General features: G+C 35.3%; 1 protein-coding gene across 1 annotated transcript in view; it reads left to right on the plus strand.

The window, feature by feature from the left end:
• Positions 1 to 21,677, plus strand: part of NRG3 (neuregulin 3) — a 409,554-nt gene that overhangs the window by 156,174 nt on the left and 231,703 nt on the right. Inside the window, exon 2 of the mRNA XM_086466802.1 lies at positions 6,913 to 7,042. Coding sequence (XP_086322928.1) covers positions 6,913 to 7,042 — 130 coding nt within the window. The remainder of the gene's footprint in view (positions 1 to 6,912; positions 7,043 to 21,677) is intronic.

Below are 21,677 nucleotides of genomic sequence, written 5' to 3' on the forward strand. Positions count from 1 at the left end.
TTTATTCAGTTTTCACCGATTTCCGTTTGAGCTATACAGGAGAATGCAGCTTCTGATGTGCAATTCTGCATATATATAGATGAATTTCATTGATATTCAGGGTTCAGTATTTAAGTTCTGACAGATGTGATCAGATAATACATTCTGAAGCGATGCTAGCTTTCTTTACTTTTTTGCTTTTGACTTTCAGTTGCAAGATATAATGTTATGTGGGCATTTCTTTTGTACATTGTTTTTAGAAATAGTTGTGTGGTTTGTTCTTTTAAGTTGTGAAAGTAAAAACATACTTTAATATGTAAGAGTTTTGTAGCCAGCAAGCAGATCTCTAATAACACATGATATTTTGCTAATAATGTACTAGTAGCTTGAAAATCCTGTAATATATTTTCAAGATATAGATTAATACTTGTGTTGTGATTTCAAACTGATAAAGAATTTGGGAAATGTGAACATTTATTTCTGGAAAAAGGTCACACTTTTTAGGACTTGATTTTGGAGTCACTGACAGTGAGTGTGTGCTGATTTTCGGAGAGATGACTGTCTCTTTAATTTCTTGTACTTTTCTGGAGCCTGAGCTGTTGTTTCTGTGCAGTTGTGGATGTGATGCTGTGTTCTGGTGATAGGGGGAGAAAAACAGTCTGTTCAAGGATGTGGTGGTTTGTACCCACAGAGAAATATTTCGCAGGAATGCGCTTGATGATTGATATCACATGAGCTTTCATATATAATCTTCTGAATTAAATACAAAGGAAAAACATGTGGACCATCTCTCACTGACAATTTCACCTACCTCCCTTCCTGGGAAGCCAGCTAATGTAAATAACAGTGTTTTGATGCATCTGCTGCTTTATCAGTTTGTTGCTAAATTATACTGAGTTCATTTGAATCTGAAGAATAATAGAAAAGCTCCAAGTATTTCCATATCTATAGCACAATTTTACTTTATATCACGATGCAATTAAAGCCTTGAAGTGTAATTGGGTTAAATAGAATTTTTTCTGGCACAAATGGCTAAGGTGTAGCTGCTTGAATAATCAGCGTTCAGAACTCAATTGCTAGTTAATACAAAACTGCCTCTGTAAATGTAATAAAATATTTTTTATATTTTCATTATTTTTTTGTTTTAATCATAGATAAATGTATGCAAACAGATCAAGTAAGTTTAGAACAAGAATGCTGTTGTTACTTTAAAAAAAGAATGTTTTAATTTCTAGATATCTTTAGATTTTTGCTCATAGTTTATTAATAGAATTTTTCAATTAAATTATCCCAGCAGTCTCCAGTGGCTAATGCCAACTACTGTTCTATTAGCACTAACAAAGAAAGATCTCTGATTTGCATTAAAAATGAGTATGTCTTGAATGTTTACTTTACAAATATTGACAACTTAAGAAAGTGTTACCATCAGCGAAGGCTAAATCATAACAAACACTTGCAAGTAATATTTAAGTTTCCACTCCTCCTCCTTTAATGAATGTCTGGCTAAGGCTTGGTATCTTCTCCTCCTACCCACCTTTCGTTTACTTCTAAAAGCACAGGAGTAAAAGTTTTAGGTTATATTTTTCTTTAAGATTCAGGGTATTGTGAGTAAACGAAGCAATATACAAACTATTCCATGTGTAATTTTCTCTCTCTCTCTCTTTTTTTTTTTTTTTTTTTTTTTTTTTTTTCCTTCAAGACTCTTTCTAGTAGGGCTGCCACATAATTCTAAAATACCAGGAGAGAGGCACTATGTGATCCTATAAAAACTGCAGGGAACCCTGGTTATACCAAGTCATTGTAAATATTTTGCCACTGACTTCACTGAATGCAAAATTTAGCTCTCTATATGCTATTAAATTATGTTTTATGATACCTTCTTTATAGAGTGCAATAGTGATACAAAAATATGTTCTAAAAAATGTTGGGTTTTTCTGAGTTTTTTTTTGTTTTTTTTTAAACTGGAGTTGCGTTGTCAGAGAAAGTCCAGTTGTTTGTATGTGATTTACTTTTTTGTTGTGCATTTGAAAATGAGATCAGGGATTTAAAATAAGCAACTGTTTTGGTGCCTCATTAGGTTACTGGTTCTCAGAAATGATCAGTTATAAATGGATAGCAAGATAAAGAAAAAGCTAATTTACATGTTGATACTGAATCTGTAAAGCTGGTAATACCCAATGGTAGTCAAAATATGCAGTATTTTTAGGAAGTCTTTCAGAGTGTAAACTGCCGTTAAACCGAACATGGTGTTCTAAATGCTCCTTCTTGGTAATGCACTAAGTAGTTGCCATACCTGTGTTAACTGAATGTTACTTTGTAGCTACAAAATCTGGATGCCTGTCCGCTACTGACTTCAGAGAAGTTAAGCAAGGTCTTTTCATCTCTTGTTCTCCTAGGTCATCTTTTTCACTCTCTCTATAGTAGCTAAGGCTGTCTGTCTGGGAAAAAAAGTGTTTACAGTGAGGTGCATGCAGTGTGAGTATCTTTTAACGCTAGCATGGAAAACTTTTTAATGATATATCCAGTAAAATCTATTTCTAAAACCAGAATGCTGCGAGACAGATGTGGCGGGTGGGTATGGTTGCTGCTGCTGCAGTCTGCGCAAAAACGGCTGCCATGAATGCCACTGTTTCCCAGGATATTTTAAATTTTGCATTCTCTGTTTTCGTGCATTTGTCCTTTGCAATTACAGATTTATTAATCAGAGCATAATACTGGAGACAACAAATCTGGTAGCCTTGTAGGAGGAGATAGTATTTATAATATCCATATTATGCCCTGAAGATCATTCAATAAATTAGCTATAATGAGCCATCCTGTGCTGGTAAAAACATGATGAAATAGATTGAGACAAGAATACGAAGTCACTAACACTTCTTTAGACCAAGCTTTAGACCTTAACAAAATAAAATAAAACTTCCTACTGAATTATTTTCAACATTCTCGAACAGCTGCGTGTTTTGTTTTTTTTTTTTTTAACCAGCTCCATGCTTCTGAATAAAAGATCTTGAAGCCTTCCTTTGATTAAACTGCGGCTTGGCAATAGTATATCTATTTTTGGAGTATGGCATAAAGCTTTGCTGATAGTGAGGCAAGGAAAATAGAGCAAAAATGCATAGAAATTCTTTATTCCAATTTAGTTTGAAAGATTCCAGCAGAAGTCAATAGCCCCTGCTGCTTTTGCATGAAACACTTGGACACTTGGTAATTAAAACATCAACAACAAAAAGATCTTAAGGGATTATGGATTATTGACATTTACGTACTGAATTCAAGGACAGCTGAACGCTTAACAGACATTGCCTTTTGTTACCTGTAAATGTTTAGGTCTGTTACCCATGTTCAAAAACGGGAAATAAATTAAGGGGCTGTACTAGTAATTTTGTGAATGACTAGGTTTTATCAATTATTTTTTAAAAAATAATAAAATCAAACTTCACAATAGAATGGTAAATACTTAGCAGGCTTCTGAAGCTATGAAGGACAATTCTACCATGCAACACTCAATTCAGTATTTTGTTAGTAGTCCTAAAAAAGAAAGAAAAAAGAGGGGTGGGTGGGCAGCAGGGCAAATAAGACAATAGGTTTTATTATTTGTTAGAAAAATAATCAGGAAAACTATATAGTCTCTACAGTGTTTTCCGTTGTGGTGTTCTTTCTGTAGTTCTGTTTAGAACAAGTTTTTAGACTTTGTTTTTTTAATAGTTAATGAAGCTGTAACAGAGTTTTTCATCGTTAGTGCAACATGAAATAGCAGTAGGATTGTAACCTTTCAGAAAACTCATGTATCCTTTGTGTGAATATATCCAGTGGAAAATGCCAAACAGCTCTAGGGATATCTAGGATATCAATTAGTAACACATCATCTGAGCTTTTGAATGTTAGTGAATGACCTTTGTAGCTAAGACATCTGATCTTTGCAGACCAGAGATCATCTGTACATAGCTAGATGTTTCTATGTGCATCAACTTGGTTAGACTTACACAAATATTTCTGAGACAGAAAAGGTTATAACTTAAAACTGCCCTTTAATGAGACTACTAGTTTTTTTTTTTTTTTAAAAAAGTTACAAATTATTGGGTACTTTTCAACCTAAGCAGTGCTTTCCGAGACTGTCATAAGAAGCTGTCAGCATCGTTGTTACCTACAGCTGTGTGCTTAATTTGAAAGATCAGAGACAGAACTCAAAACAACGTTAAGAAAAGCTTTAAATCATGTCTTAGTGGAGAAAATGAAGTATCACAACTTATGTCTGTTTATAAATAAAACAGACTGGTCTTTGAAAGGAGCGTTTTGAATCCAGTCCCACATCACTCTGCGTTGGCAGAGCACCATGTCACTCTTCCGGAAGTGTCAGAAGCTCCAGGTCTGGAAGGCTGGCTTGCTGCAGTAGCTGACTATAGTTTGTCAACTATTTATATCAGGAGAGAAGGCCAGTTACTTGTGTAATTTCCATTAGTACTCTAATTAAGCTATGCTGTAGCTGTATCTTCAGTGGCACTTTTGCCACTATAAAATGTCACGTGTTCAGTCTTAGCTCTGTTCTGACACTGCTGAATTGGAAAATGTTTCTGCTGTGGACTTGATTTAATCTCGAATAATATTGAACAGAGAAGTGATTAAAATAAAACAGAACAAGACCTCTGAAGAATATATTTAATCTAAAACTTTAAAATGCTGACCCTGGCAAGGTATTTTTTTGAGTTAATTACGGTAGAAGTAGAGTATCCTGCACTTTAAACACTGTGCTCTGAGAATTCACTATGTTCCTACCTCAGAGACATGCTCTGTGATACTGCACGTCTCCTTAGTTTTGCTGTTGTCCTTTGGGGCCAACTCAGATTGTTTTGGTCTATGTAATATGACTACCTTCATAAAAGTATTTACACAGATTGTTTCTTCAGAGCAGGCTGACAAATGTAAGTGTTCTGTTCTCTACAGCCATATCAAGTTGAGTTGTTGCTCATCAGGCAGTTTTAGTTACCTTTTGTAATTACCACAAGTGCTTTCAAATAATATTATCTTCAGTTTTCCTTATTTAAAAGGGATAGAAATATATCTGATTACTGTTTTTTATTTTTTTCCTAAGCAAATTTTAACTGCTCATTGAGTGCTCCTGTGTAAAATTAAACTTAAAAGGTAACTGGGCTACCTTGTTTTTCCTGACGATGTTTTTTTTACATAAAACCTGATCATTCTTGAAATGCCACAGTGATGTACTAGTCACTGTTTGCACCTGCAAGCATCTTGTATTGTTTCTGAAATTCAGTTTGATACATTTTGCTTCAGAGTTTGCTTGCAATCATTAATAACATAGTAGTTTTTATATAGATTGCATCTTTTTCATAAGGGCTGCTATCAGGGGAAGTGGCAAGACTTTTCATTCTTAATCTGTGAAAGCATTTGAAGGGAAACTGTTGGAGTTTGTTCCCAGTATTTATTTTTTTTCTTCCCACTGAAAATTTAGAACTGCAATGTTTTCTCTTGGGGGGGAAAAAACCCAAATAATTGTATACAGAGATTAGGGTATGCATTTTATTATTTTCAAAAGGATTTTATAAATCTTCCTTCACTTAGTCTGGATAACAAGGAAAACTTGTAGCACTATTTTGTTTAAAATACACTAAGAATGAAAAACTTACTTTGAAAGGTTTTTAGAATTTTCTGAATTTCTTGCAGAACCGTACTTATAGGTGTCTTGCATTTCAGTATTTCAACATTGGTATTAGCTTGGCACATATTTACTTTGTATTGAGTTATGAGCAAAAAGCAAGTTACGTGTTACATAATTTTGAGTTTGCGAAGCTCTATGTGCATTGAGCACAGCTTCATTCCTTTGAGAGCAGACAACAGAATATTTTGTGATAGCTTGCATGGTGTATAATGAAATGTTCTCTTATAATTCTAGTACATACTAGTGTGTTAGATCCTGGTCCTTGTTGCTGCAAAATGAGTAGGAATTTAAAATTTGAGAATTAAGATTTGTATTGAGATTGAATCATGGCTCTGTGGAAATCATTGTCTACTTTGAAAATCACATTTGATTAGAAAAATCCTTGTCTTAGTGAAGAAAATTAAAATATCTCTCAGTCAGACATCTTCCTCTGAAAATTTCATTTTGTTGTTGATTAATCCAACTGGATTGGCAAGGTCGAAGAGATATATTTGAAGACAAGAATGGTAGCTCACCATGACATACTATCAGCCTATTCCAAATCTCATCATCTAACTACATATTCTAAAGTCACAGCCAACAATCCATACTCTAACCAATTGTTTGAACTGTGTTGCGGGAGCGTTCAGATGGACCTGTAGAAACCTACAAATGACGTACCTGAAATGACACCATCTATGTTGCACTGCTTATGTTTAAATTCTGGGCCAATTTCTGTGACTGGTGAATCAAATTAGGATTGACCTTATGTTTTCAGATTTGGTTTTTTCTTTCATTGTTGTGGGGTTTATGGGATTTTTGTAGTTTGTTACCGTATTAACTACTTTTGCTCATTTTGCATTTAAAAAAAAAAAGTTTATTTTACTTAAAACCATATTTCAGTATATTAATATGAAAATACTGTTCTGGCTATAGAATACAAAATAGTTTATTTACATTTTAGAAGGAATACTTTGGAAATTGGAAGTGGTTGAAATTATACTTAGCTTTGCTGCAGTCTAGTTTGTTTTTCTGTTAATATTTCTGAATATAAGATTCCTTTTTTGAATCTTTGTAAGAAGCTTGGTTGCAAATAATATTGCAGTCACACTGAAGTTTACTTGCCTTGTGCTTTTGGTTTTCTTTTTAATTAGTCTGTCTTGATCAGTTAACGTTACTGAGGCCCATTTGATCAATTTATTTAACGTATACTTTGAGAGCATACAATATTTAGCCTTACAGCGTTTCGTTACATTTTTTTTTTTTTGCTCTCTCCATAGATACTACAACATATTCCACTGAGCGATCTGAGCACTTTAAGCCATGCAAAGACAAGGATCTTGCATATTGTCTCAATGAAGGGGAATGCTTTGTGATTGAAACCTTAACAGGATCACACAAACACTGCCGGTAAGTCATCTTCAAAGAAGTTCCAAAAAAAAATGTTCTGTGCAAGGGCAACAGCATAAGAAAAAATAAACATTCAGACTTAGAATGTTATAAAGCAGCGGAATTTGCCTCCAATTTGATTGCATCCCTAACAGTTGATGTGTTTTTCACTAGTCTGTACTATTTGTAAAAGCAGAAATACGGAAATAAAAAAGCAACATTTTTATTACTTTTATACAAAAGAAAAATCTTCAATATTCTCTTTTCTAATAATATAAACAAGTAGGGATTAACGTTTTGTTTTGTTTTTTACATATTAAAATCTTACATTCCTTTACACACCAGAAGTATTCCTTTATTTTTGGTACTCAAAGTAGAGCTTTGACAATAGTTGTATGCGCTGTTCATTGAGAGAGATGAAGAGTTGTTCAGTTAGTAGTTTTAAGAATTAGGGTTTTGTAAGTTTAATTACTGAAAGATAAAATGGACTGTAATAATCATCTGAACCTACTCTATAGCTGTTGTACAGTTTATATACTCCTAAACTTCTGTTAGTATCTATGACCTATCTTAAATGTATTTAAAAGAACATCAGAAAAGAAAACCAGATCAACAGATAGATTTATCCTAGATGTAGTGGCCAGTAAAAGGGCTGAAGTTATACTGTAACATCTTCCTAAAGATGAGAGAATACAAAAGAATTCTAAACTATTCAAAAAATCTTTTAAATAGAAGTGATCCAAAATGAAAATCAGTACTTGTGATGTTTTAATTCACTCCTAAGATCCTGTATTTGGCATACAGAAGGTGTATCTAAAACACTTATGTCCAAATTCTAAACTGAACATCTAAATATATAGCTATCTCTAATATAAATAATAAAAAGCACCTAAGATACTCAGCTTTCCTGAATGATTTGCGACTTAAGCTGCTAAATCCCACTGAAAGTAGGGGGGGGAGTCACAAAATCATATGTGCATGGTTTGAAAGTGGAAATGTATGGATTTAAAGATTGATGAAAGTCTACTTATCATCAGAATAATATTCCGAAGATTTTTATTTTTTATACTATGCTGGTAATTTTTTCCCATACAGTTGTGTATGCATTGAGCACAGCTTCATTCCTTTGAGAGCAGACAACAGAATATTTTGTGATAGCTTGCATGGTGTATAATGAAATGTTCTCTTATAATTCTAGTACATACTAGTGTGTTAGATCCTGGTCCTTGTCGCTGCAAAATGAGTAGGAATTTAAAATTTGAGAATTAAGATTTGTACTGAGATTGAATCATGGCTCTGTGGAAATCATTGTCTACTTTGAAAATCACATTTGATTAGAAAAATCCTTGTCTTAGTGAAGAAAATTAAAATATCTCTCAGTCAGACATCTTCCTCTGAAAATTTCACTTTGCTGTTGATTAATCCAACTGGATTGGCAAGGTCGAAGAGATATATTTGAAGACAAGAATGGTAGCTCACCGTGGCATACTATCAGCCTATTCCAAATCTCCAAATGTGTATGCTTCAGTGACCATTATTTTCCCTCTTAATTTTTTGTTTTCTTATGGCATGCTTATTAAATTAAATATTATCAGTCATTAATCATGGAAAAGTGATGACTCTTTCAGCTTCCATCATAAAACTTCACAGGTATTTTTTTCTCAAAGCAGGTGTGTGATTTTTCAGTCTTTCTTAGAAGTGTAATGAGCTGTTAACAAGGGAATTATATCACTCAAATATTTAAGCATTTTTCATTGTGAGAATATTTGAACTGGACAAAACTGATAAAAATTAATAGCAGAAAGAAATGGATATATATGGGAATTTTTAGTTAGTTATTAGCAAATTTTTTTGAACAGATGGTTTTAGTAAACTGTATGGATTAAACTTTTAAATATCTGCAGGAGTGTATCTCAGCAGGAGTGTATCTCATAAGAGAGCTGTTTTGGTTTTGATTTTTGTTTTGTTTGACTTTCAAGATCTTTCTTGTTGTCTACTTTTGCCAAATTCTTGTTTATTTGCTGTGATTTTAATACCTCAGTCTGACTAACAGAAGCTTTTCAATCCAAGCTTTCCTCTTAACTAAACAAGCCAGAATGGTGAGTTTTCATTCTTTCCAGTGGAGTGAAATTTTTTCATCACCTTCTCTTCTGTTCTTCTACAGGGGAATACGGGTGTCATTTGTGAATCTGTTGGCTCCCGTGTGTAACAGATTTGCATTACTTGTACAAGTTTCAGGCATTGACACATTCTCTGGGAATTAAACATCTGCTTATTTCAGTGGGTACTTTTGAAATGAGCAATACAAAGACATGAATAAGGCAATAAAAATTTATATAGCAAGAGAAAGCACAATTTAGAATTTAAAAGGTGATTAAACTAATTAAAATGCTTTGTTTAATCCTGTAAGATCTTCCAGTACTGCAAGCAGCAGCTTGTTCAGAAGCACTTATATCATATGGATATGTATGTCATTAATGAAAAGAAACCTTTTAATTTGACCTTCAAATTCTGTATCTCTACCTTGGTAACAGACTATATGTCTCTCTGTCAGGGCCAGTGCTGTATTGAGTGGGATGCAGGTGTTTTTCTGTCTGTAGCTTTGAATCATACTCTGAAATATCAGCTAGAATGTGCACATATAGAAAAATACAATATTGATGTATTGTATTTGTCCTCTAACTAGGAAAAAAAAAAAGTAATTTTCTCTGAGAATGAAAGGGTTATGGAATTCCCATGGCAATTAAAAGAATCATTTGAATACAGAATTACGAAGACTTAGAGAGTGAAATGATACTTTCTTCTTAGAATCAAGCTGCATTGTGTGTTCTTATTGGCAGTTTGATTTTGCATCTGTTCTGGGAACAGAGCACCAATTTACTGAAATGGGAATTTGCCATGTGGAACAGCTGCAGATAGAAGATCTTGATGTAGCAAAAAACTTTTGTCCCACTTTGTCAGGTTTAAAGAGTGTTAGTAAATTATATGCTTAGATGCTTGTGCAGTTGTTCTTGTTGTGTGTACATGTTTAGGGACAAATATGCTAATGACTCTTAAAGCAAAAATAATTTTAAGAAAGAGATTTGATAGTAATTAACAAATATTTCAGTTACGTCCTGGACCTCTTCGGTATCCTCATGAACCATACTGTCAGTGCAGGCAGTCTCAAATGCTGGCAGTTCAGTCACCTTTCAGAGCTGACAAACTTCATCATGCTGCTCTTCGACGATAGGAGGAGATGAGCACGTTGAACTCCATCAGTCAGTAATGACACTGGCAGCTGAACGTGTAGAGCACTGGCTCCCTAACGTTTCTTGTTTTGTGAGACACATACCTTATCTAGTTTGAACCTATAATTGTGGAGAGCGGGACTAGCAAGTGTGCAGCCTTGGTAAAGGGCAAGAGGGAGGCCATGTTGCAGTAGACCACTGGGAATACAGTAAATTAGGAGGTCTGAAGCAGCCCTGCTGATGCATCTTCATGGAATCATAGAATCATTAAAGTTGGAAGAGACCTCTAAGATCATCAAGTCCAACCGTTGACCTAACACCACCGTGCCCACTAAACCACGTCCCAAAGTGCCACATCTACATGTTTTTTGAACACCTCCAGGGATGGTGACTCCACTGTCTCCCTGGGCAACCTGTTTCCAATGTTTGGCTCCTCTTTCTGTAAAGAATTTTTTCCTAATATACAATCTAAGCCTCCCCTGGTGCAACTTGAGGCCATTTCCTCTTGTCCTATCACTTGTTACTTGGGAGAAGAGACTGACCCACACCTCACTACAACCTCCTTTCAGGTAGTTGGAGAGAGCAATAAGGTCTCTCCTTGGCCTCCTGTTCTCTAAACAACCTTGGTTCCCTCAGCCACTTCTCATAAGACCTGTTCTCCAGGCCCTTCACCAGCTTCATTGCCCTTCTCTGGACACGCTCCAGCACCTCAGTGTCTTTCTTGTAGTGAGAGGCCCAAAACTGCACATGGTGCTCGAAGTGTGGCCTCACCAGTGCTGAGTACAGGGGCACGATCACCTCCCTGCTCCTGCTGGCCACACTACTTCTGATACAGGCCAGGATGCTGTTGGCCTTCTTGGCCACCTGGGCACACTGCTGGCTCATGTTCAACTGGCTGTTGACCAACACCCCCGGGTCCTTTTCTGCCTGGCAACTTTCCAGCCACTCATCCCAAAGCCTGTAGTGTTGCATGGAGTTGTTGTGACCCAGGTGCAGGACTGGTACTTGGCCTTGTTAAACCTCATCTTCCATTCTTATCAAGCTACAGAGGAGACGTCCTGAAGTCATGGGATTTTTTTTTTTTTTTAGTTGACAACTAGAGGGGAAAAAAAAATACAAGAATGGATATAGTTTAAAATCCTATAATTCCATTTTTGTTGAAACTTCTACATTTTATTTACTGTCTCTTGGTGAAAATTTTCCTGCAAATGTAAACTGGCAGAGTTCTCCTGCATGGTTAGGTAGCAAACAAGATACACTGGATGTTGTTTGTGCTATTTTAAAGGTGTGACTTCAGTATTTATTTTTGTGAATGATTTAGCATGAGTTTATTTTAAGGATAGGGTAGGTCAACAGTAGGACAATTTCATATTTAGCTTCTCCATATGCTGAAATTTTTTCCTGGTTGCCTTCCTGAGAGTTTAACGTGAGTGGCGACGGTGCTTTCATTTGTTATTTACACAAAACAAAACAAGTATGCAGTCAACACTGATGCATCAGCGTTTAACTGGGTATTACATAATTCAGGCATTAAATAAAAAGTTTAGGTTTTGTCTATACAATTGTATTTCAAAGACCCTATCTTGTGTCACTCTGGGTTTTGGGGATTGTGGTTTGTTTGTTTTTATTCTGGTGTGAATCCTTCAACATTTTTTTTTCTTTTAGTCCCTTTTCTTCCGATTACCTGTTTAAGACTGGAAATCAGTGGATGAATGAGTGGCTGAAAATTTTTGAGGGGAGAAGAGGATTGCACTGTGAAATTTGTTCTCTGAAAGAAACCGTTAAGACTATTGTGTACACACTGGAAATCTTGGCGTTGGCAATGAACGCTAATGTACTCTTTATAGATTTGTGTTTTTCCTTTGATCTTTTTTTCCTGTTCTTCATCTCTTCTTCATGAAGCAAGCAGTATAAAACCTGAGTATGTTTTCTAACAACAGAGGGTGAAAGAATAGACTCACAAATGCACAGTAAACAAAACATCATTCCCAGTTAACCAAGTTGCATCAGGGTTGTACATATGAATCCAAAGAGCGCTGCTGTGGTTACTATCTCAGATTTCAGATTTCATAGGATAGTCTACTTTTGATGCATCCATCTTGTTCTGATGAATTTAGAGCTTGGTGATCTTGCTCGGTTTTGTGAATAAAAATTTCCATTTTTATACTTAGTTAATTAAAAGATTAGATTATACCAGCATTGTTCAGTTTTGTTTAAAATCTGTCATGAGACGAGAAGGATTGAATTCCCTTTTAATGGAATATTGGATAATTTGGATAAATATTTATATACTGTCAGGTTTTATTGTGAGTCTCGAGCATAGTAACTGTAATACAGGAATAGCCCTTGCTGTCAGTAAAAGGAGAAAGGGATCAAACAGACTGGACTTTGGAACAACTCTGAGCGTGTCATATGATATGTGAACCTAACCATAAGTTCAAAATATAAAAATATAAGAATATGATTTCCCTGTTTTACTTACATAGCTTGTTAAATAGGCTTTTGCAGTCTGACCTACATGTTTTAAAATAAGAGCTACTCCATTTTGTGTGCTTCCCCCATCTTGTATCACAGTGACACTTTTCCAGAGCGCTTCCAACATGTAAGCAAAACAAACCCAGAAAACTATTCACTATTGAATAGCATTGAATTAATGAAACATTTCATTGATGTCACAAATATTACAAGGTTAGCATGATCAAAAATAATCCATTACATTAAGCTGACAACGTTACATAACAGCTACAAGAAGTTAAAGGAAGAAGAAAGCTGTGCTTAAAATCTAGGATACTTTCCATGTCAAGGGCAATCAACAGACCTCCTGTTGTGAAAGTCGTTGGCTTATGAGCATAGCTGTAGCACATACCTAGATTATATTTGCATAGTTGCACACATCATTAGCTGGAAATGCTGCCATTTTTACTTTCATGTTTACTTTAGAAAAGCTGAGGTGAATTTGAAATGCCACATTAGGTCGCTCCAAATTGTTGTTAAGGAAATATATTTTAATATGGATACGACATTGCCTTATTTTTACATCACCTGCTTATTCAGCAGTGCTTGCACAACTCATGGTTGCCTTCAGCAGTGTGGTGGTTTTTGTTAGCTCAAATAAAACAGCCTGTGTGCCTAAAGCATTGTGACTGATCGTTTCCGAAACACAGTCCTGTAAAAAATCAGGAAGCAGAAATTCTGGCCAAGAAGTCTGTCACACACACTGCACATTCCAAGAGTAGAATCATCTCGCTGTATTCATGTACTAGAGACAGTGCTAGTAAACAACAAATAAGTAAAAGCCTTTATTTCTTTAAGTAATATTAATAACAATTCTGCGATTTCACTACTTTCCCCTTTTTTATTGGAAAACCTCATGCTTTTCTTGTCTAGTTTTAGATATTTCTTTCCCTTCACATAAAAAAACCCAAACAAAATCCACCCCCCAAAACCAAACCACTTCTTTGCATTGTCTTTCAAGCTTCTACCCCTTGACATTACAGGAACAGGTTGCATGGCATTTCTGTCACATATGCAGTTTATGTTTTTAAACCTTTTTAGATATGAACTGTGAAGAAAAATGGTCTCTAAACCTCAAAATAAAATGAAAATAAAATGGTGTAAAGCTCAGGACATCTATAGGACTTGTACTTGTCACCTAGTCATTGTAACTTTTGGTATTACCTAATCTTACATGATTTTTACATTTTGCTCTGAAATTTTCTGTAATCAACGTGTGAGATTGAGCTGATTTAATTAGAATCAGTTAATCAGAATCAAAACTGTATTACTTTGTCCAAACACTAAACTCCACCTGCATAAAACCAGTGCTTTCTCAGTTGTCCCTACTCTTTTTCTAGTAGTCCTCTAAAAATAAAACCCTTTAAGTCTATATTAAGGTATAAGAATTCAATAAATAACAAATAGTTTTTAAATCTAAAGTTTGAGTCTTTTAACATCCTCCTCTGGCGAAACACTGCAAGAACATATTACATAATATGCACACTAAACGTGGCTGTATTCAGTAACACCTGATTCATGCTTTCATAATTTAACAGTCAGAAGTTAGAGGCTCTTGAGAAAGCTTCTTGTCAAAGTACTTTAACTATTGATTAATTTTCACAGTCTCAACACTCCATTTTACAGTGGTTTTTATTTACAGATTTTCCCCTAGATTATTGCATCCAGCAGATACTTCCCTTCTTCAATCTTCTGTAACTTCTGATATCGAAAATACTTTACATGTGTGTATATATATGTATGCGCAAATTGAAAAGTCTTACAAAGTTCAATTACTTTCAAATATCTGCAAAACTGAGTGTTTTAATGCAGCAGTGTAACAATCTGTTTTTCAAATGTCATGACAGACATTTCCCTTGATGTCTTTACAAAAACTCACCCTTCAGCACCCACTTAAGTTTTTGACTACTGCAGTAAATTGATGTTCATTACTGTTGTTGCTGTTTGCATAGTCATTCTATCAAGCAACTCTATGCACCAGAGGAGTCACTGGCAAAACATCTATTATGTATTTATCCCTCTTTTCTGAACATTTTCTGAAAACAAGTTTGTATTAGTCTTATTTTCTGGGGGAGGATAAATTAATTTAATGGTAAAAGTACAGAATAAAATAAAGCTTTGTATTTAGTGATATTTAGACAGTTTTAAGTGTCTAATGAAATGCTATAGTCTGTATTCATGGTATTTCAGGTTTTATTTACTTTCTGTTGAGCACCTTAAACATGCCAGATTTTCTAATGATTTCACTTTGAAAAACTTGATTACTAAACAGTATAATTCACTGGTTCCATTTCTGACTTTTGAAGTAGTGAAATTTACACTCCTGCTTCAGGTTATGATGAAGATGCACTTTTCCAGTCAGAGCAATATGGTGAAAGCTGCAATACTGTGCACATACAATGCGTGCCCAGATATTTAAATCACACAGTAATTTAACTTAATTCACCTGTGGTTGATTTAAGCAAATATCCCTAAAAACAAAATAAAATTCATAGTCTACTTCATCTTATTTGAAATGCTTATTCAAATTAATATTCTTGAAAGAGTTTGAGGAAGAAGAAGAAATAAAGAAGAAATTGCACAATTATGCATCCAATGTTAAGGTTGAAGCTTAAGAGAATGAATATGTTTTAAACCTGTGTCAGCATAGAGGACTGAAAAACTGTGAATTTATTTTTCTCTTTCTGAGAATACTAAACAAGTAATCTAAATCCATTTTCGGTTAACATAAAGTATTAGGAAAACATAGTTACAGACTTAGTATGTTCCCCTGCTGACATTTTTTTTTTTTTTAAGCCACATATTTGTAATTCACAGATAATAGCTGTCAAATCAAACAGTGTTAATTCTTTCATTTATGTATGTGCACAGTTATTTCACAAATGTAAGAGGTATCATTTCTTAGAACAACCAGCAATGTGAGTGAAATAAAAATATTTCTGGAAGCTTGAAGTAAACTGTCATCTCTTTTTCGAGGGCTGGAAGAGAAGGAAACCAGTTCAGCTCCCTTTGCGTTTAGCAAGACCCCTTCAGTTGGCTGAAGCAAGAGTTGGCCTATAACCTGATTTTCAGTAGAGAGAAGTGAGAAATCTCGTTGCCAGCTCAGCAGCTGAGATAGCTTTTTCTTGAGGCTTCTAATAATTCTTGAATTTCTTGATTTGGCACCTAAGTGGGAGATTAGGAAGCAGTGCTGTGCTAGCATTTAGTCTCATGCCTCACCAGCAAGAATACTTAAAGCTGGTGGAACCTTAAATATTTATTGCTATCTTTTCTTGTGCTTACATGTTTCTGAAGCTGAGTCTTGTCATTATAGGTTAGCAAGGCATCTTGATGTTATAGCACATCTCCACTGGTAGCGATGACTCATATCCATTCTATATAAAATACAAACTTCCATGAAGAAAGTTGATCTGTTAATGGAAGAAATTACCTCTGAACTGCCTCCTGTTTCCTAAGTCTAAAGGAAAATAAAGTTGTGTGACCTACAGAAAGCTATTACTCAGTACGTGCTGTCTGAAACTACATACAAGGTGAAGAGGTATATTCTGAATATTTGAATAATACAAGATGGTAAAGTCCTTCACCTGCAAAGGAATATTCCATCATTTTATAAGAATTTGGTTTATCCTCGTTGCTTTCCAAAACCTGCAAGTGAAAAAAAGGGATTGTATAGCTTTTATAGTACACACGAAGTGTTTATAGAAAAGAAAACTTTGAAAAGTATGGGTGCAGATATATTGCATCTGTCCTGAAGCTAATGTATGCAAATATTCTGCCATCAAACTGCATTTAAATTAACTTGGAAATGAGTTAGGGTTTTCGTTGTTGTTATTCTTACCTCCCTTAGGCAAGAAGGAATTTGTGAAGTGTGTAATGCAGACATCTGAAATCTCTCATTTGAATTCTTGTCCTTGTCAGTGTCTTAAGTAAACTGAAAGCAATAGCATTTCTAATCTAATCTTCTCTACAGACATTCTCCCAGAAGATCTGCTGGAAAAAATATTGCTAGGAGAAGTAGCGAACTCTGGACAATTGAGTCATTCAAATAGAAACAAATGCCAACTATACCAAAATGCTAACTACCAAAACTTTAATCCACCAGTAGTCTAGATTAATCTAAATAAGAAGAACAAACAAAACCACCTGTAACCTCTGTCCCTTATTCTTCAGAGAAAGCCCTTCCTACTATCTCAAATAGGAAGAGGGGAAGTGAGGATTCTCTACTGTTATGAAAAGGCATCCTAAGTTTAAACAGGCAGGTATGTTAAACAGATAAATATTCTGGACTTATCCTGTACCCATTACTGTAGTGTGTAGGATTGAATGAATTGTTTGAATTCAAAAAATGTTCCTTTCAGTGCAGACAGGGATGAACTCTTTAAGCAACCTGCCAACAGTATCTAATAAGAAGCAGATTTATATAAAGCATATTCAGAGATACCTCCAGGAGGTTGTAATGAAACATCTTCTGGGTTGTATTTGTGCCTTATCCGCCACTTCGTTAGATAGCAAACGGCAGTTTTTACAAGAATTATGCTGTTGATGAAAGCTAGTGTCAGAAGCCTGGAGTAATAACTTGACTCCTACTTGAATCAGCATACAAATTTGAGGTCAAACTCCGGGCTGCTTAGGATAGTTATGATGTGCCAGTGATATCTAGTTATTAAAATATAAAGGATATATGACAGAGGAATGCAAAAGTCAGAGGTTGTCTGTGGAATTACTTCTAAAGGGCAAGCCACTGCTATAAATGACCAAGGCTACATAATAATTAAGTTAAATACCAGCTAAAATTATTATTTGCCTGGTTTGCAGTCTGCATTATTATGGTGGATGTTATGGGAGATGATTTTCAATAACAAGTAAGGGAAAGCGTTTTTGCCTGACTTCAGGCTTGTTGGAAGAACGAGGAGAGGGACGTGTTACTGTCTTTAAACACTGTTTCTTTTAACTCTTCTGAAGTTGCAACTCATGGAAGTAGTACAGATGTTTCAAACTTAAAGAGCAACTATCTGTGAATTTCTTCAAAATTTGTAAGAAAAAGGAATTTCAATCAACAGTACTTGGAGACTTTTTAGATAGCCTTTCTTGCCGTTTACAGCTGTTTCGTGCATGGTGTCTCAGGTTTATGATGTCATTTATATGCATAGCTATACTGGGAAAAAGTGAGATCTGAAGGGATTATAGTTTTGGAGGATTTGTACAGGGGTACTATTCCAGTTAATAAGGAAGACAGTTCATCATTGTTTCCCTTAAATTTTGATGCTGTTCAAGTGTTAAGATTATCTTTCTTCAGAGACTTTTCAATTACTTATCTTTCTGATACAGCGTCTGGTGTAGTCTAAGGCAGAATGTTATTAAAGGATATATATACTTATCTATTTTCATATATTTAAAATATATGAAAATATATAATTCTGTATTTCTAATGCCTTGCTAAGCACTCAGTGTATGAAATTAAGTATTTAACGGACTTTACGTCTTGAGAAAATAAACACACACATAAAATACAGAATATTGCAGAAAACAAATTTCTGATATGTGCTATTTAATGTAATGTTATGGCTGTTGGATGAGGAAGATTTATTTCAGACTGTTCTATGACTATATATGATTTTTATAGTTTATATTTCACCATATAGTTATTACAATAACCTCTAATTAGGGTTTGTTATTATCTGAAAGTAAGATTCTGGTCACTTCTAAAAGTTAAACATTCATAACTGTTCTTACATGTACTGAATTATGTCCCAGAGTGATTTCAATAGGAATACTAGAGTTGAATCAAAAGTTGAAACTTCCATTGTGTGTTGTATTTGAATATATTTTGGATAATTAGTTTAAACAAACTGATAAATGTTACAACTGCCTACACTTTTCCTTCCCTGCTCTTCTCTCTTCTGCTCAGTCATGGCAATCTCAGTTACAAGTGCCTTCTGCATATTTGGTTATGGGGAGCCATCCATTCTTCCCTCTTCTTTTTGTGGTGTTAATTTCACACAAAAAGAAGCAACCCGAAGAACAGTAGCTATTAGACTTAAAGGGATCACTGGTCATATCCTGCTGCCTTGTGCCCTGAAAATCAGAAATTTGATATTAAAGTTGTCCAACATGAAGGCAAAGGAAAAAAATATTAGTAGTAATTTTAGGGAGGTAGGGACTTGAGGTGAAATTTTCTCAGAAAAGTTTTATTTTGAATTGCAGAAAATAGAAGCAAGCTCCAGAGGTTTGTTATGTTTTTAGTTATGCTATACATTTTGTTCTTGTTTTTGCAGGATGGAATCAGATGATTTTTAGATATCTAGCCTTTTCCTATTTCTCTACTGATTTCTCCCTCTATGCTTTTTTTCATTTTCCCCTTCCCTGTGGGAAATTCAAAGGCAGAAGCTTGTTATTTTTGTCCTCTTTCAACTAAAAAAAGAAAAACCCCAAGGCTTTAGGTTTCTTTGAATTTGTAAATTACAGAGGACCACATTCCTGCATCGAGGAATAGCAAGAAAAGAGGAGTAGAAACAAGAGCAGGGCTAACTGTTAGTTTATGATATAAAATAAATTTCTGATTTGCCAAGATTTGTTGGTCTTGTATGTAAGTACTTTGAGAAGTTACAAATTATTGAGAAAAAAAAACATGGCTAGAAACACTCAAGATTTTTGGTATATTTAAGGCCACTGTGGGTAGAACAGGACCCTTTCCCAGTATCTTAGGCTATTTCAGAGTCCAAATGTGAACTCCTATTTTTACTATGCATTTATTGAAAATCGTGGCTATTGGTGCCACAGTATATTACGAAAGTCCATGTGCATTGAACCAGAGGAGGGGCTTTGAAGACCAGTGCTATGAGAACATGTCTTGACAGTAGACATTGTAATAGACATTTGTCTTGACTATCTCTGATTAATACTGAATCTGCAGTTTCAATAAGGGGAATATTATATTATTAGAATCACTTTGGTGTTTAAAATTAATTGACAACAGGTATAAAAAAGCAATACATGGAGTACGTAACCGAGGAATAAAGCCAACAGAAAATGGTCTTTACAATGTACCATCTGTTATGCCTTTTTTAGTCTTATTTTCAGCTATCACTATTAATGGGAATTTTCTTCTCTTTAGAGTTCCATCATCTTTGGTAGATGTCTAATAGAATCATAGAAAACTGGGCTCAGAAAGGATCTGGGGATGACATTCATGGTCACACAAAGGCAGTGAACTTCTGACAGATGATTGTCTGACCTGCTTTGAAAGACCTCTCGGACTGGAGATTTTATAATGTTCTCAGGCAATTACATTTGCCTTTCCATTTGAAGGATTTTTCTGAGGTCTAGTCTAATGCTTTTTTAGAATCATAGAATCGTTAGGTTGAAAGAGACCTCTAAGATCAATTCCAACTGTCAACCTAATACCATCACGCCCACTAAACCATTTCTAGAAGCACTGCATCAACACGTTTTTTGAAAACCTCCAGGGATGGTGACTGCACTACTTCCCTGGGCAGTTCCCGTGTTTGACCGCTCTTTCAGTAAAGAATTTTTTCCTAATATCCAATTTAAACCCCCCGTGGCACAACTTGAGGGCATTTCCTCTTGTCCTATTGCTTGTTACTTTGGAGAAGAGACCGACCCCCACCTCACTACAACCTCTTCTCTGATAGCTATAGAGAGCGATAAGGTCCCCCCTCAGCCTCCTTTTCTCCACGCTAAACAACGCTAGAACCCTCAGCCTCTCCTCATAAGACCTGTTTTCCAGGCCCTTCACCAGGTTTGTTGCCCTTCTCTGGACACACTTCAGCACCTCAGTGTCTTTCTTGTAGTGAGGGGCCCAAAACTGCACACAGTACTAGAGGTGCAGCCTCACCAGTGCTGAGTACAGGGGCACAATCACTTCCCTTCTCCCGCTGGCCACACTATTTCTGATACAGGCCAGGATGCTGTTGGCCTTCTTGGCCACCTGGGCACACTGCTGGCTCATGTTCAGCTGGCTGTTGACCAGCACCCACAGATCTTTTTCTTCCTGGCAGCTTTTCAGCCACTCATCCCCAAGCCTGCAGTGCTGCATGGGGTTGTGACCCAAGTGCAGGACCTGGCAGTAACTTAGGAGAAGTTCAAGCCTATTATTACTTGCTCTGTTCAGCATGGAAACATTACCACTTTCTTTGCAACTTCTTTTTACATCTTATTTAAATTTATCGTTTCCTCCACACAGTATGCCTGTTTGGAGGCTAACTTTTCCAGTCTTGCCCGAAAAGTGATTCTTTTCATATCTTGAATTCTGGGTCTATGAAGTTTAACTAACTTTAATTCATGAGAATGGTTTTACAAAGGAGTTTATATCACTTTTGGGGCAGAAGGTGAAGATCGATTCAAGTCTTGTTAGTTGCTGTTAGCTGCATCCATGCAGATTGGCCATGTAGCTGTTATTCTTGCTTTCTGATTTCAAGTATGCTAACTTTGCAACCACACTGCAAAGCTTACTTTGAACTAACACTGTCTATGCAGTTGTAGGATCAGCTGATGCTTTCAGAGTCACTCAGTTGGCTACTCTGCATAAAAATGCTTTTAAATGGGGAAAATAAAAAAAATCTTTGTATTCTCTAAAATATTTCAAATTGGAATGCTAAAAATAATAAAGATGGGGTAAAGGAAGCCTGCAGGCGATAAAATGCTTCAGAATATTTTCTTCAAAAGCTCTTGGGAATCAGTTTTCTTTTCTCAAAAGAAATTGTCTTCAGTGAAAATTTTAATTAATTAATTTAATTAATTTAATTTAATTAATTTCAACTTCTGTATATGAACAGGCTTTTTTGTGTGATTCCCACCCCAGTTGTTTGGGGTTTTTTTTTTTGAACCAATTTTTTTTTTGTTTTTAGTGGAAAAACCAACAGCACTGTGAGTGTTACTTAAAACTCAGTAGT

The sequence above is a fragment of the Leptosomus discolor genome, chromosome 6 (assembly GCF_034619465.1).
Source record: "Leptosomus discolor isolate bLepDis1 chromosome 6, bLepDis1.hap2, whole genome shotgun sequence".
Classification (NCBI taxonomy): Eukaryota; Metazoa; Chordata; class Aves; order Leptosomiformes; family Leptosomidae; genus Leptosomus; species Leptosomus discolor.